The 14,984-nt window shown below is 41.0% G+C and overlaps 1 protein-coding gene across 1 annotated transcript in view; it reads left to right on the top strand.

The window, feature by feature from the left end:
* The first annotated feature begins 1,055 nt into the window (after positions 1-1,055).
* Positions 1,056-14,984, top strand: part of CPNE8 (copine 8) — an 82,153-nt gene continuing 68,224 nt past the window's right edge. Inside the window, exons 1-2 of the mRNA XM_027890110.1 lie at positions 1,056-1,319; positions 14,178-14,218. Of these exons, the coding sequence (XP_027745911.1) occupies positions 1,180-1,319; positions 14,178-14,218 (181 nt within the window). The 5' untranslated portion in view covers positions 1,056-1,179. The remainder of the gene's footprint in view (positions 1,320-14,177; positions 14,219-14,984) is intronic.

Genomic DNA, 14,984 nt, shown 5'->3' with positions numbered 1-14,984 from the left:
GCTATGATGAAAAATGAATACTGGGGGCTACTGAGATTTGGGCATTGGAATGGGCTGCCCAGGGAGGTGGTAGAGTCACTGTCTCTGGAAGGGACTCTTAAGAAGAGTCTGGATGCGGCACTTAGCACCATGGTCTAGTAGACAAGATGGTGTTGGGTCAAAGGTTGGACTCGATCTCAGAGGTCTTTTCCAACCTCTTGATTCTGTGATGCCATGATAATGGATACAAATTAAATACATGACATGTAAGATGATAGAGCTGTTGCATTTATTGTAAATCATTATAAACAGGGTCAGGACAACTGAACTGGTGGTCTTGAAAAAGAAGGGAAAGAGCCTACACACGTGGGAGTGAAATTCCCGTTTTTCATATGTCAGTGCACGAAGTAATCAAGGTAAACCCACCTCTTTCCCCTCTAGTCTTGCAGCTGTAGCTGATGTTGTCTCTCCGACTCCCGGCGGATCATCGCCCCGCCCCGCGGGGCTGCTCGGCCGCGCCCCCTGGCGGTGCAGGCCGGGCCCCGCAGCCCCGTCGCTGTTGTGCCGTCGGTCCCCGCAAACCGCCCGCCCTTCCTGCCGGGACGCGTTTGTCGCCCCGGTCCCGGGAGAATTAACCCGCCTCGCCGCAGGGCGCCGAAGTTTGGGGCGTCACTGGCCGGGGCGCGGCCCGCCCGCCCTGTCCGCAGCCGCCTCATCCCTCGTGCGGAGCCGCTCACTCACAAACGCAGGAGGAAGGGGTTCCCCGGACAGCCCGCGGGACGGGACGGGAGTCTCCGTACAGGGGCCAAAGGGGAAGAGACGGGGGAGGCGCGGGAGCGAAATCGCTCGGGACAGTTCCCCTGGCCCTGCCTCCCCCGGGGCCCTTCCCCGCCCCGCACCCTTTGGTGCCGTTTTTCCCCCGGGGGGTCTACGTTCCGTGCCCTCGCTCCTGCCGTCGGGCTCCCCGCGCCCGGGGCGGTCACGCGCGGCTCCCGCTCGCGGTGACGTCACCGCCCCGCTCCCGCCCCGCCGCTCCCGCCGGCGGCCGCAGCCCGCGGGTGCGGGGCGGTGCGGGGCGCTGCGGGCCGGGGCTCCGCGCTCACGGGGCTCCGCGGCGCGGGCGGCGGCGCCACGCTGTGGAGGCCGCTTGGCGCCGCCTCTTCCCTCCGTCCCTCCTTCCCGCCCGCGCCGCGCTGCCCCATGTTCGGGCTGGAGAAGCCGGCGGGGCAGCAGAAGCCGGGCAGGAGCGGTGGGCTGCCGAAGATGGCGTCCGTGGGGGATTTTAACGTGCTCAGCTCCAGCATCCCGGCCACCAAGGTGGAGCTCTCCGTGTCCTGCAGGTACGGCGGCGGCTCGCTCGCCCCGCGGCGTCGGAGGGGGCGGACGGGTGGGCGGGCAGGTGGTCGCGGAGCGCCGGGCACGGCTCCCCTCGCCCCGGCGGTGTCAGCAGAGCGGGGAGGAGAAGGGGCAGCGCGGGACGCCCTCCGCACGCCCGGCGCTGTGCGGGGCACTTTCCCTCCTGCCCCGCCTAGCTGTCAGCGCAGCCTCGGGCAGAGCCTGGGAGCAGCCCGGGGCCGGCTGCCAGCCCGCTGCAGCCCGCTGTCCCTCACCGGGCGTGCCCGCCGCAGGGAGCTGCCGGCGGACCACGGGGCGAAGCGTCCGCTCCCGCAGCGGCTGCGGACTCTGCCGAGACGGGCAGTGGCTGCTGCCGCCCCGCATCCCTCCCGCACCGCTGCCGGCACGAGGGAGCGGGAGGGGCGACGAGGAGCGCGCAGCGCGCGTTCTCCCGCAGGTATTTTAACTTCTGGGGCTGCCCCAAGTGTGCCGCAGTGGGGACGGAAAACTGCCGTCCAAAGAAATCCTGTTTTAAGTTCTTCGAGGCGCTCTTGCAAAACTGTTACGGGAGCGGGCGTGTTCTCTTGCTTCGTCACATTTTATCGTAACGCTAGTGCCGAGAAATTGCGAAAATGCCACTCCGTAACGCCAAATCTGGTATACGCGGGTTTGTTCCTCGACATTTGTTTATCGATATTTCAGAAATCGTGCTTTCTCCCACAGAGCGCAGAGAATTTCCTATTAGAGGTTTTATCTGTGGGCTTTTATATTTGTGTCTTCGTTCACATTTTGCAACTTCTTTAAGTATTCCCTCGTAATTGCAGAGCGGTGGTTCCTTTCGCAGAGTTGGCAGCTTCTAGCGGAAAATTTGAACTGCTAGTGTTGTTTCCTGACGGGAAATGAGACAAAGTTAGTGCTACAGTCCGTTGCGTCATTTTCTAATGTAGCTGTCCGAGAGCTCCTGCTGTTAACAGTACTTCTACTAGGACAGAACGGCAGCGCTCTAAACTTAAATTGTCAGACCACTCCCTCTCTTTCCTTAGTAAATAAAGTCTGATCTGATGTTTTATCAAGGGTGCGTTTCAAAAGAAGGCTGAAGCAATGAAAAATAGAGTAAGATTGAATTTCTAATACTGAAACAGTGACTAGGCTGTCATATGAATAGCCTGATGTTACTTACTGCTTGTCTGTGGAAAGTTCACGGGCGTCAACCCTGGTCCACTAAACGGTGTGCTGCGATGTGTAAAAAGCAATGCAGGACTTTTAGTTTTACTTTTAGGTTCATCAGATAACCTGTCACACTTACACATGTCAGAACTCTTATGCTGGTTTTGATCTGGTTTTCTTATTCTGGGGGTACCTTTCATTACAGATATTCTTTTTATATACATGCAGTGCTTTACAGTGATTTGAGAATCCATCAGATAGTTACAAAGAAATGAGATTGATTTAACGTAGTCAGTCAATTCTGACTTTTCATGTAACTAATTTCAGTGTATAGTTTACAATGTTAATTTCTCTGTAGATATCAAAATACATATCTGCTTTGTTAAAACTGCCTTTTCTTTTTTTTTCTTGTTTAAAAAATAGTCTCATATCCTGATATTGTCTTGATGTCAAGTGCAGGAGAATGGGAATTTCCATGGTGATTCCTTCCTTCTGTCTGTGCTGGAATGACAGCTTTTGATTATAAAATTATGTTTCAAAACGGAGTGCAAAATGAACGACACTGGGGCAGAGATCACACATGTTTGTGATTCATCTGTAAACACATTCATTGGCTAAAGCTTGTGAAATGTAGTGTTAAATTAAATTGTGAAAGACTGCAAGAGCAAACTGCAAAGTTCAGAGAATGCTGAAAAATCTGTAATAATTAGCAGTTGTGTATTCCTAAATACCTGGAGAGAAATGCTTTTATAACAGTTCGGGTGATGTTTGTTTTCCTTGATACTCAAAGAGTTGTAGAACCAATTTGGTCACTAAGTAACATCAACAGTTATTTGTTGATAACTATTATTTCTTCTTAGATTTTTTTTTTTTTGCTTGTTTTCATTATAGGAGATGAGGGAAGTTCTTCCAGTTTGTATAGGTGGTGTAACTTGGTGGTCGATGGAGCACTGCAGGCTGTTTGTGCCACAAAATAAACTTGTGACTCTGGGCAATGTTCTTTCACATCTTCTTCTTTCTTTGTGTCTTATTCATAAGGGTAGAGCTTCTATTCACTTAGCTTTTAATTCTGTGTGGTCTGTCAGCGCTTCCTGAGTTAATCTACCCTGCATGTTCATGCTGCCAATGTTATCAAAGTAGCCAGGTTCAACACTATGCAGATAGAATTGCACTACTACTTATTCTGCAAACCAGCCTGATTTAGCTTCAGGGGAACATCAGGTAGCCTTTAGGAAAGGCTTGTCTCATGGGATGAAAAGTTGTCTATCAAAATTATAAAATCCAGGAATTTTTTGAATATCAGGGGATTTCTTTATGATTAAAAGCTTTCCATATCATTCCCATGACTTACTGAATGCCAGCATTGGCTGTAATTTTACGAATGCTAGAAAAGCAAGAGATTGATTTAATTCTAGCTATTACTACTCAGTACCTGGCAAATAAAAAGTTCACAATTCTTTTCTGACTCTGTAAGATGTAGTTTATCAGGAATCTGTAGTTTTTGGCTCAATAGCCAGATCTAATATGGCAGAAAAACTTATATGTATCATCCCAGAGGATCATCTGGTGTTGGTAGTAGTCCACTGTTTTCTGCATCAATTTTTCTAGTAGCCATCTCCCTCTGTGCCCTGTTGCTCCCTTTGTCACATGCCCTGAAGGGCATCTGTGGTCTGATGAAAATCTTACTGTCACCTGCCATGTGATCTTTATGAGTTTCAACCTGGCATAATTTTTTACAGTTGTCATGTGGTGAAGGACCTTTTCCCTCCACTCAGTGTGGAAGAGAGGATATGGGCTGTTCTTTTTCTCCTCTACTGTTTTCCAGCCTAAAGATTCCTCTTCCTCTAGAGAGGTTTTTGAACTGGATACTGATTACGGACCTTTGAATCTCCTCTTACCAGCTATGTTTGTAAATTTGTGCTCTGATGTGAGTTTCGGGTAAGCTTCAGGCCATGTCTCTGTCATCCTGTTTTCCCTCTCTGGCGATGTTCTTCTCTGATTCCAATCTAGTTAAATCTTGGAAAAACTTCATATTCTGTTCCTGTCTTCCCTAGTATGAGTGCAGTTACTATGTGTTGACTGAGCTAGTGTGTTTAATGCTGAGGACTCAAGTAGATGGTGGATATCGCATATCATGGTGTTTGTGCTGTGTGTGAACTTAAAGTTCAGTAGGCTCAATTTCTTGTTATAATCTGTATAATGACGATTTCTTCTCATCATGGTTCCTGTATGGACTGACCTAGTCTTTTTCCTGTACTGCCTGATTAAGCCACAGCCAGTCTGAAACCTGATGTTAGAAAAAAGGCCAAGTTTCATTTTACATATTAATGTTTATTTATTTACTGAATGAGGAGTTATCAATCAATTATTTTCTTGAGAGTAATTTTTTAATATCTCTAGAAAAGTGAAGCTGAGTTTCATAATATTCTGACTAATAGTAGTGTATCAGAGATGACAGTTATCTGAAAGATGGTAAAAGTGTTATAAAATATTGACACAGTACAGGGTCACTGCTAATTCAAAAAGTTTGTTATGATAACACTGCTCTGAAAGGCTTTATGCTCAGTCAGGCAGTGTGTCCTTACCGTTCTGGTTTATACTGGGTAGGCTCTACACTGTATTCCTACACTAGGCATAATGTGCATAAAGGCACCATAAACTCCTTGTCATGGTTAATTCAGCAGAAAAACAATTGGTTGCCCATACCTGTTTTGGATCAGTTCTATGCTGCTTCACAATTTGTACAGAAATCTAACATTAATGAATGAGCTAAATGGAATTAAGCAACCCTTATTCTCAGTAATTAAGATAATTTCAAGTTTCTTGCACAGAGGAACAAAGCATACTACTTCAGAATTTTTGCTTTTCCTTTTCTTTGGCAGTCTGAAAGTCTTAACCAGCCACCTCCTCGTGGTTGCAGTACCTGAAAGTATGTTTAATTATATCTTTGTTTGTCCTGGGCATTGATTTCTGGCAAGATAATATCTCTCCAGCCAGCATACTTACCTCTTGCTTTTTTTCCTGAAATATTAATAGTTTGTTGGAAGTCTCTGTCGTAGAAAGATACAATGATTAAAAAAAGATAAAATCATAACAATCACAACAAATTATTGAGCTTGTAACTTTGTATAGTACAAAATACAGAATATAAAATTAATCCTGAGTAGAAGTCTGGTTTTCATTTTCCTGCTTTCTTTGTGCATGTGCTTCCAGGTTGGATTAAAAGTCCATGGAGTGGTTATGTGTGACTGGCAACAGAAGGTTGATCTTACATGTTTTTTCTTTGAAATGGAACTGCCTAGACAACCAGCTGGGTTCAGCTGAGAAGAATTACTGTATTGAGAGAAAAAAATAGAAGTGGGTGACATTATCCTTCAAAATAGTCATGGAGGTACACTCCTGATAGACTGCATGGTTTGGTTTTCACTTGTGTGTCTATATTTGAAATTTAAGCATGCAGCCATATGACTTCTAGAATTTAAGGCAGATCTTTTGCCCTGTAAATTCTGTCTTGGGATTATTGGGGCAGGCTGTTACAATGGGCCCCTGAGATGGGGTAACCGAAGTTCTAGTTAACAGATCCCTTGGGGCAAATTAGAGTGAAAAGACACTGAATGACCTGTGGCAGGTCATTCATATATGGCATATATATCAGGTTTATTTTAGAACAAATTGGTTGCAATGGAAAGGAAATATGTAGCCATTTTGGTTATTATCTAGAGAAATATAACAATATAAAAGTATAAAAATATCACTTAAGAAAATACATAAGTAAAGGAAAAAGGGTAAGAATAGATTGTAGAGAAGAAAGGTATTGCCACCCATGGATCCAGTGATGATACTTAAAGGTTGCAATTTTGATGTCCCTCGGGTGAGGTGATGGTTACAGTCTTGATCTGTTGGAGGTGGAGAAGCCCTGGAAACCAAAAGTTCAGTGGGGTAATATATGTTCAGGTTCAGGTGGGAAAGTCCAGCTTCCTCTCCTGCAACTTTTACACTGTTTCATGCAATACTGTGAATCATTCACAGTCCTGTGGTGGAAGGCCCCAGAAATGAGTCTGAAGGTAATTCTGAGGTCTTTGATGGTTTATGACACCATCTGAGACATGACCACTGTTTCTCATGCCTGCATAGTTGAGCCGTTGTGCTTTATCAGAAGGGATGAATACCTTCAGACTTACGTGTGAATACCTCCCCCGGGGGCGGTGGGGGGGGGGAGGGGGGGACGACTTTTGCAGCTGAGCCTTACCGGGAGGGAGGACTATCATTGGCTTGATAAAAAACATTATCCCACCTCGCAGGATCTGCTACTTACTGACCCTTTGGCCTTTTCCCTTATCTGGCTCAAAGACCAGCTTGTGGCAACACAAAGGTGTGTGTTTGTGCAGCCGTCTGGTGGTGGGAGTGCACCCCCTCTGCACGTGGGTTGTTATGCAGATCAGAGGTTGCACCACCACACACGCAAAAACTCTCCTTCTCTTTGACTGGGGGATGCAAAACTGGTCTCAGCAAAGCACCCTGCTGGTTTTGCAAATATTAATTGTTCAAGTCATTAACCTTTAACATTTCAGTCTCTCACACAGGCCCCAGGTTTCACACTGCGCAAGTCTCAGGACTTGTCAGGTTTTGTCTAAAGCTGTCTTTGTCTACAAGGAACTTTGTTTGGTTTTGCTAAGCTGCAAACCCAAACCCAGCAGTTTTTTTTCTAGTGACTGGGTGGCTACTCCTTAGATTCACTGGCTTGTCCTTGTGTAATTGTGTCTTATAAACATGTTTCTTTATACAGATAGTAGTAGCAAGTAATTATTTTCTGTGTAATAATGTATTTGTGACTCTCAGAGAATGGTATAATACAGAGGACTGTTGTCATGGTGTGATAGCAGAGGCCTTGCAAGTTGGGAGCAGAGGGTGAAAAGAGGGGCGTTGGGATGGCCCACCTACTGGGGACCCCAGCGAGGTAAAGAAGTCAGCAGTGGTTGTTAAAGAAGTGAAGACTGGGAGCTGGGCAAATCCAAAAGAGCTGAAAGAGCAAGTCTGAAGCAGATGTAATATACACCGTATAGAATGTACAGTAAATGTGGATGTGAAATGGAGTTGCAGGTGGAGGAAGTAAGAACATGTTAGCTCATATGGGGGTCCTCAGAGCGGGAAGGAAGAAACCATCAACATCATTGTCCTTCTGAGACCGTCTGCTCCACCCCTGCCACCACTGTAAACGTCCTGCTTCTCCCCGGACAGGATGTGGGACACTGCTGATTGGCTTACTGTAAGACCTTCCCATATCTGAAGCCAACAGTCTTAGGCTTCAGAAGGGGTAAAGGGAAGCCTGGCAGCAGGAAGAGGATCAGGTACGAGGAAGTATGCAGTGACTTTAAGTGTATTTTTATGAAGACTTTCTATGGTAGGATTACGTTCCTCATTTTCCTTCCTCTCCATCCATCTGAGCAGTGGGTCACCAGCAACAGTTCTGCAATAACACAGAGAGGATGAATATTACATTGACGGTATATATTTGCTTTTTAAGTTATTTCTTTGATGTATACCTTTTAAAGAGTTGTTTCAGAAAAAAATGCAAAACCAATCTTTATGTGTAACAACACATAAATCATTAATGAAACACTGTATTAACTATACATTCCTAAAAAAATCAGAACTCAAAGCAGCATACCTATGGATTTGGATGGTCTGGATGAAAGCAACTTGAAAGGACTGGCGAGCTGACACTAGACTGAATAGTTATTTTGACACCAGCAGTCCTTAGTGCCATCCCCCAGGATACATCACCAGTAGCTCAGAGCCAGAAACTGTTTACCTGCCAAGGCTTAGCAGCATAAATATGGATGGTTCATTCTGCTGGTTTCAAATAATAATTTGGTTGGTACTGAAGCAGAGTTCCATCAGTTTGTGATGTTCCTAAATTGACTTTTTTTATTTAAAAAAAAGAGGAATAGTCCAAGATTGTGTTCAGGTCTGCTTTATCTGCAGAAGTGTATTTTCATAATCCACTACTTCCTGTCTGTTTCAACAGAATTCCTGCAAAACTGTTGCTATGTTAAAGTAAATAAATTTGGCAATTCCTGTGTTGGTTTTTGTTTGTTTGTTTTTGTTTTTTTTTAAACACCATGAATAGTCATCAGTTGAGACTTCATCCTAAAATTGTTTGCATACATCTACCCAGAGAAAGGTTGTCATAAAACTCATGGAGGAACTGCTAGTCTAACCCTTCTTATTGCTTCTCCTTTTCTTTTTTCCCTTATGGCTTCTGAATCAATATATGTTTAACTTGACAATGAGAGTTAGTGGGAGGCTGAAAATTATTTCTTTGTCTTCTTGGAACAGGAAGAGTGAATTACTTCTCCAAAGGTTATGAAGAGGTATTGTGGATGTTTTCTTAAGGTTGTGTATCAGAGATATGTTTGTTTTCTTTCTGGTATTTCTAGTGCCCCAAAGAATGGAGACAATCTGAACAGAAAGGCAGAGGTCATCCTAATTGCCTCTTAGTCTGTAGAGCCAGTGTTTTCTCACCTGTGAGCCTATTCTAAGAGAACTAGTTATGTTGACAAGAAGGTAAAATTCTGAGAAATTGTCTGATCTACTTTTAGGTCCAAGGTGTTTTGAATCTAGAGGCTAATAGCTTACTTTGTGCTCTGACAGAATGCACAAGGAGAGAATAAATAGTTGGGGAAGGGTGACTACTTAAGCTGGCACTACAGCTGAAAGTTGTTTGTGAAATTACTCTGCAGGAAGTCAAGTGGGCTCTTCACTCAAGTGAAGGGCTCTTTGGATCATATGTCATCTTACCTGGGACAGTAATATCGGTTCAGTAATACCGGTTAAAACTAAGGGGCAGTGACTACTAGGTTAATGCACTTATGTTATAATTAGTAGTACAATGGCTACTCTTCTACACAGTAAAAAGTGAGGAGATGCTTCTTTTTTTTTCCCGGATCTTCCTTGAAAAAGGGGCATGGGCCCTTTACTGAGTAAGGGAAACAGAAATGCATTTATTTAATGAACTAGGCACTATTTCTTTTCCCATTCTCACAAGTGTTAGAGAAGTACTATATACTCCTATAGGAATATAACATACTGAAAACATATATTTTGTAAAGATTAAACATTATTTTGCATGGATAACTAACTTCTGTGTTTGCAGACTGCCGATTGCTGTATCCCAACCTAAGAATCTTTGTATGCACTTAGATGTAATCTAAAGATGAAGAGAAACATAAAACCATAACACTCAGAGAGATTCTGACAAATTAATTTGAAGTAAATGACATTTTTATCATTAAGGACTTCAGAGCTGTTGGAAGCAATGTATAAATAAGTCTTTTTCCAGTTTTTTTTAAACTAGAGAAGCAGATTTTAAGCTAATCAATTCTGTAGTACTGTGCCAGAATTCTGTCATTTCTGAAGGGGGAATTGGATTTACTTTTGCTTAGCAGTTGGGTTCACCAAAGGGTTAAATTAAAAAGCTTACAGGGAGGGAAGTTCAGATATTGATCATTAAAATGAAGTAAAATCTGTAGTAAAGTATATGTGAACAAGGTGAGTAAATGCTACTTTCTAGTGTACGTCTAACAACATATGTATAACACATAGAGTACGTGAGATCTTATGAGGCAACATAGACCGTAATGATGCCTGGTTAGCTACCACTGCTGACTGGACCAGTGAATCTTGAAGGACAGGATTTATACATATAGTTGTTTAGAATAAACACAGTGCAGGACACTTGGCATTCAGAAACATTTGTTTACTGGGAGGGTGGTCAAACACTGGACCAGGCTTCCTAGGGATGTGATTGATGTCTTTGTTAAAGAGGCATTTGGACAGTGCCCTTAAACAACAGGTTTTAGCTTTTGGTCAGCCCTGAGTTGGTCAGGCAGTTGGACTGGGTGATCATTATAGTTACCTTCCAAGTGAAACACTCTGTTCTAAAAAATTTTCTGAAGCACTGGACAGAAACTGTTATTTTGATAAATTTTTATTAAGTTCATGAAACTGTGTAAACAATGTGACTCTGTGAAGTATAGCTAAATATGTTTTAACTTATTTACTGATTACCTTTTTTCTCCCCCCACCCCTCTCCCCAGGAAATTGTTCTCTTTAGACAGAAAAAAAATTAACACAGCATTTCTAATCTGTCTTGTGCTTTCCACTTAAGACCAAGTAGGTGTTATTGCCATGACTCCTTTTTCCCCTTAGTCATCTATGCTGTTGAAACCCTTTTGGAAGGTCTGCTCCAGAATGGGCAGGTGCAGAATGAATTCCTTCAGGATCTGTGCTGATAGAATAATGCTTTCTGCACAGATATTCCAATACATTTCTTTCCTGTGTGTATTTCATGTGCATGTTTCTCCAGGTAAAAAGATGTCATCTTTTTTTTTTTTCCCTTCCTCATAATTTATAGCGATTCCTTTTCATTTTGTATTCTTTATCTGAAAGGCTTAATGGATGTAGAAAAAAAAAAAAAACTGTACTCACCGTGTTCAGTCAAAATGCAAGTCTGTTTCTCTTGATACTTTGATTATGAAAAAGAAAAAGAAGTTTCAGATATTTCTGGTTTCTGAGTCTATGAGCTTTCCTGAGACAAAACAGTATACTTCTAAAGAGAATGCTTTTCTCAGGAAAAATGGAAAAAAATACACTCTGTATTGCTCAGCCTATGCAGAAAGTGCCATTGAAATTAAGAGTATGAAGACTACTAAAGCTCTAGAAGTACATCCGGTTTTCTTTCTTATTTTGCTGTTACTGTTTCTTGTGAGTTTAGATTGTCCTGTGCTTATGTACCATGCAGTTTTTTCATATTTAAAGGAACACTTTGACTGTTATCTCCCTAAAATGAAAATGCACAAATGAAGTTGAGCAGCCTGTTGAGTTGTTAGGTGATTTAGTGGACAAATCAGACTTTTTCTTGGGGTTTTTTTGGTTGATTGGTTGGGTTTTTTTTCCTGTTGGCACTAATCTTTTTAAGTTCCTCTTGAAATTGGCTGCACTGCTTCAATATCTTGCTAAGTTCTTATGTTACTATTTTGATTGGCTATTAATATTTTGGATGAGCAGGCATGTCTGCAGACTTTGCTGAAGACATTGTTTATTTATGGGAAAATGTGTGAAGGGTTGAATTGAGGATATTGAAAGCTGTATTAGTTCAAACCTGTGAATTGATGACACTTACTGACCTGAATTACAATATGTTTATGTAGAAATGTTCTTAATTCAAGAAGTATTTGAGAGCAGTTAATGGTTGGAGACCAGGAATGTTCTCAGAAGTATTACAGAGTCTTACCTTGTTTTTCTGCTGTTCCCATGGTGGCTGCTTTTTGCAACTGCTGGAATAAAAGTATTAGGATAGACTGAGCTTTACAGTATCAGGCCAGTCTTCATGTTAGTGTGTGCATTGGAAAATAGAGAAAAAAAAAAGGAACACAATAAAAGTGGGAAATATCCAAAGAACTCAAAGCATTCTTTGGATACTCTTATCTTTGTATGAGAATGTCTAAGATGCCTTAATCTCAATCTGCAGTAACAAACACTAGCATATCGATTATAAGGTCACTGTATAGTCATTATACAGAGGAATAAAAATAGTTTGGAATTCCAGTGGTGAGTATGGGAGGCTTATCCCAAAACCTAATGTACTATTTCTTTCATATAACTCTTAATTTTGATGTTTTATAGCAATTCATTTTGGGATAATCCAATTCTATTTACCATTTATTAATGGCGTATCTAGGTAGATACATATAGGTATAGGAGGCAATTTTCAATTTGGATTGGCAATTCTGATATTGCAGAACTTCCTGTACTGTCTTTTAAAGAAGTTTGTACTGACTGTTGTCAAATACTGACTTGGATTCACTGATTTTCCTGGGTTTGTAAAACTTTTCATTCGTATTTGCACATTTTTGGTTAAGGTAGAATACAGTTTCTCTTAGTATAATTGTTTGCATATACAAAAATCACACTTCTCAATAGATTAGAGAAGTTCTGAAGAATGAGCACATGCAGAATTCAGGTTCACTCACAAGTAACAATTGTAATGCTAGTGCTCCTTTGGCTAAATTAAATAAAACAGATCCATCCAATGTTCATTTAAAGCTGTCTTTTGTTCATATTGCTTGTTGTGAAATGTGAACTTGGCAATACCTAACTTTGTAATACAGTATCTTTTCCTTGTTGAAGTGGACCACTTAGAACGCCTATATTGAATAAAATATTAATACACTTTTCAGCACTTTTCAGTAGCACAAAAATAATGTGATTTAGATCTGAATGAGAGTAATAAATTGTGACCTTTGGAGAGGCTCTACTAATTATTAAAGATAATAAGATGTAAGGGATTTAAACTGGTTATTTAATCCTTCCTTTTGCTCTGGGGGAGAATCAAAGAACTTAGTAGGAATTGTCTCTACCTTACATGTTCTTGAAGGCAGTGGAGATTTCCCATCATGTCAGGCCACCTTTAACAATGAAAGGTGGTAAAACAATAGAATAAAGTTCAACTTCTGTGCCCGTGGTGCAGAAGATTCAGTTTAGGATTAAGCGTGTTTCTATTTGCTCTGTCTACATCAAGGTCAGTTTCAATTTGTAGCAGTGTTTTCCTCATAGATATAGTCTAAATACTCCTGATTATTTCTGCTTTTGCTGAACTCCAGAGGCTCCATGTCTGTCTTAGATTGCATGAAATTGGAGTGCCCAAAACACTATTGCTTGACTTGAGTGTTTACCAATATTATGAAGACCAGACAATTAGTCTAAAGTGGCGTTTTTGTTTGTGTTCCAGTTTGCCTTCTTCCCAAAGGTAAAAGACTCCTTAGTTGCATTTGATTTGTGGTCAACTGTGATGTCTAGAACCATTTTTGACAGAACTGCTATATATCCACTACATGTACTGTGCTGCATTTTTGCTGTTAATACTGAACTACCTTACTAAGTTTAATAGCTCTTTCTTGTCCCTATTCAATAGCATCCTGGTTTCAGAACATTTTTCTAATTTCAGAATGTTTTTCTAGTCTGTCGAGATTTTTTTAAGTTTAATTATTCTAAATTTTTATTTGAGAGAATGGTTTTCTGGTCAGTCCTGATTCTTAAGACTTACTGTTAATTTGAGTCTGCTTATATGTGTTTGATTCTCAGTTGGCTGAAGTGTGGCTACAATATTGGGGCTGCATTGCAAAGAAATTAATTCTTACTACTTAGCCCTAGGTATTCTGTAGGTAATTAGAAAATTCCTAGTTTTGTTGTGTCCCATGTATGCTTTAGTTTTCATCTGTGACAGATTCTTACAGATGTTTCCTGATGGCTCTGAAAACTCATAGCCATTATTTTAAGTATAGTCTAAAGTTTTTGGGTTCAACTAGCAAGTTAATCTCTGATAGATACTTGTGATTTAAAGGCATTTTTGTGGTTGATATTCATCTTACATATAATCGTGCTTGTGGTTGCTTTTCACTTCATGGTATTGGAGTAAATGAGCCACGTTTTGCTCAAGTCCAAAATGGATAATGAAATGTGAGAAGACTCAAGTGTTAGTGCTGACTGCCTTTGAGTAAGTCTTGCATATTAGGAGAGCAGAAAACCGAGCTGACTCTTGATTAAAACTGTTAAAAATATATATACATTGTATCTGATTTACATATTTCACAATTTTTAATACATAAGATTATTTTTATCTTTTTTTTTTATAGAAATCTTTTGGACAGAGATACGTTTTCTAAATCTGATCCAAGTAAGTATATAGCATTTTATAATTTCTTCTTATTGTGTATTGAAAATGTGCAAAAGACTAGATTAAAAATTAGGTGGGTGATTTTCTTCAGCATCAGTTCGGTGCACATTATCTTTGTGACAATTACTTAGAGTAATTAAGTTACACTTAAATAAGTTGCACTTATCACTTATGTGAGCTGGAATTTTAAAGATTGTATTTAATATTGCTTTCCTGAGCTAAGTAGTCCCTCATTTAACAGTCAACCTAAAGTTTCCTAAAATTAATAAATGCAGGAAAATTGAGTTGTTCTTTCTTTTTTTAGTATCTGTTGTTCCAGATCTCTTTCAAAGCTATTAAGCAAAATTCTGAATAATCAAGAAGTACTTGTTGCTGTTAGTACATAGTGTCTACTAATCTTAGAATCAAATGCTGAAAAAAGAAATCAAGTTAATTCATCTTTGAGAAACACAATCTTTCCTGATCAAGAGTGGTATGGTGATTCATATGAATGAATATTTTCAGATTTTTAAGATAGTAACTCATGCTTTCCTCATAGGTTGTGTTAAAATATGACCAAAAGTGTTGCCTGCCTTTGAAGAACCTGTGACTGTCTTTCTCTACAGGACACTTTCTAAAACTTCTATCAAGGAAACGAGACCACAAAACATTTCTTTTTTTTCTGATAGTGTTTGATCAAAGTACTTTTGTAGTGTTAACAGACTGGTCCTTAGATTATGATGTCTTGTGTCATGTTGTCTCCCCTACAATTCTCCATTTGCTATTA

The sequence above is a fragment of the Empidonax traillii genome, unplaced genomic scaffold (genome assembly GCF_003031625.1).
Source record: "Empidonax traillii isolate 1590-97213 ecotype Southwest subspecies unplaced genomic scaffold, ASM303162v1 scaffold277:size2070623, whole genome shotgun sequence".
In the NCBI taxonomy this organism is placed as follows: Eukaryota; Metazoa; Chordata; class Aves; order Passeriformes; family Tyrannidae; genus Empidonax; species Empidonax traillii.
The sequence above is the reverse complement of the archived record's forward strand: the minus strand, read 5'-3'. Positions and strand labels throughout refer to the sequence as shown.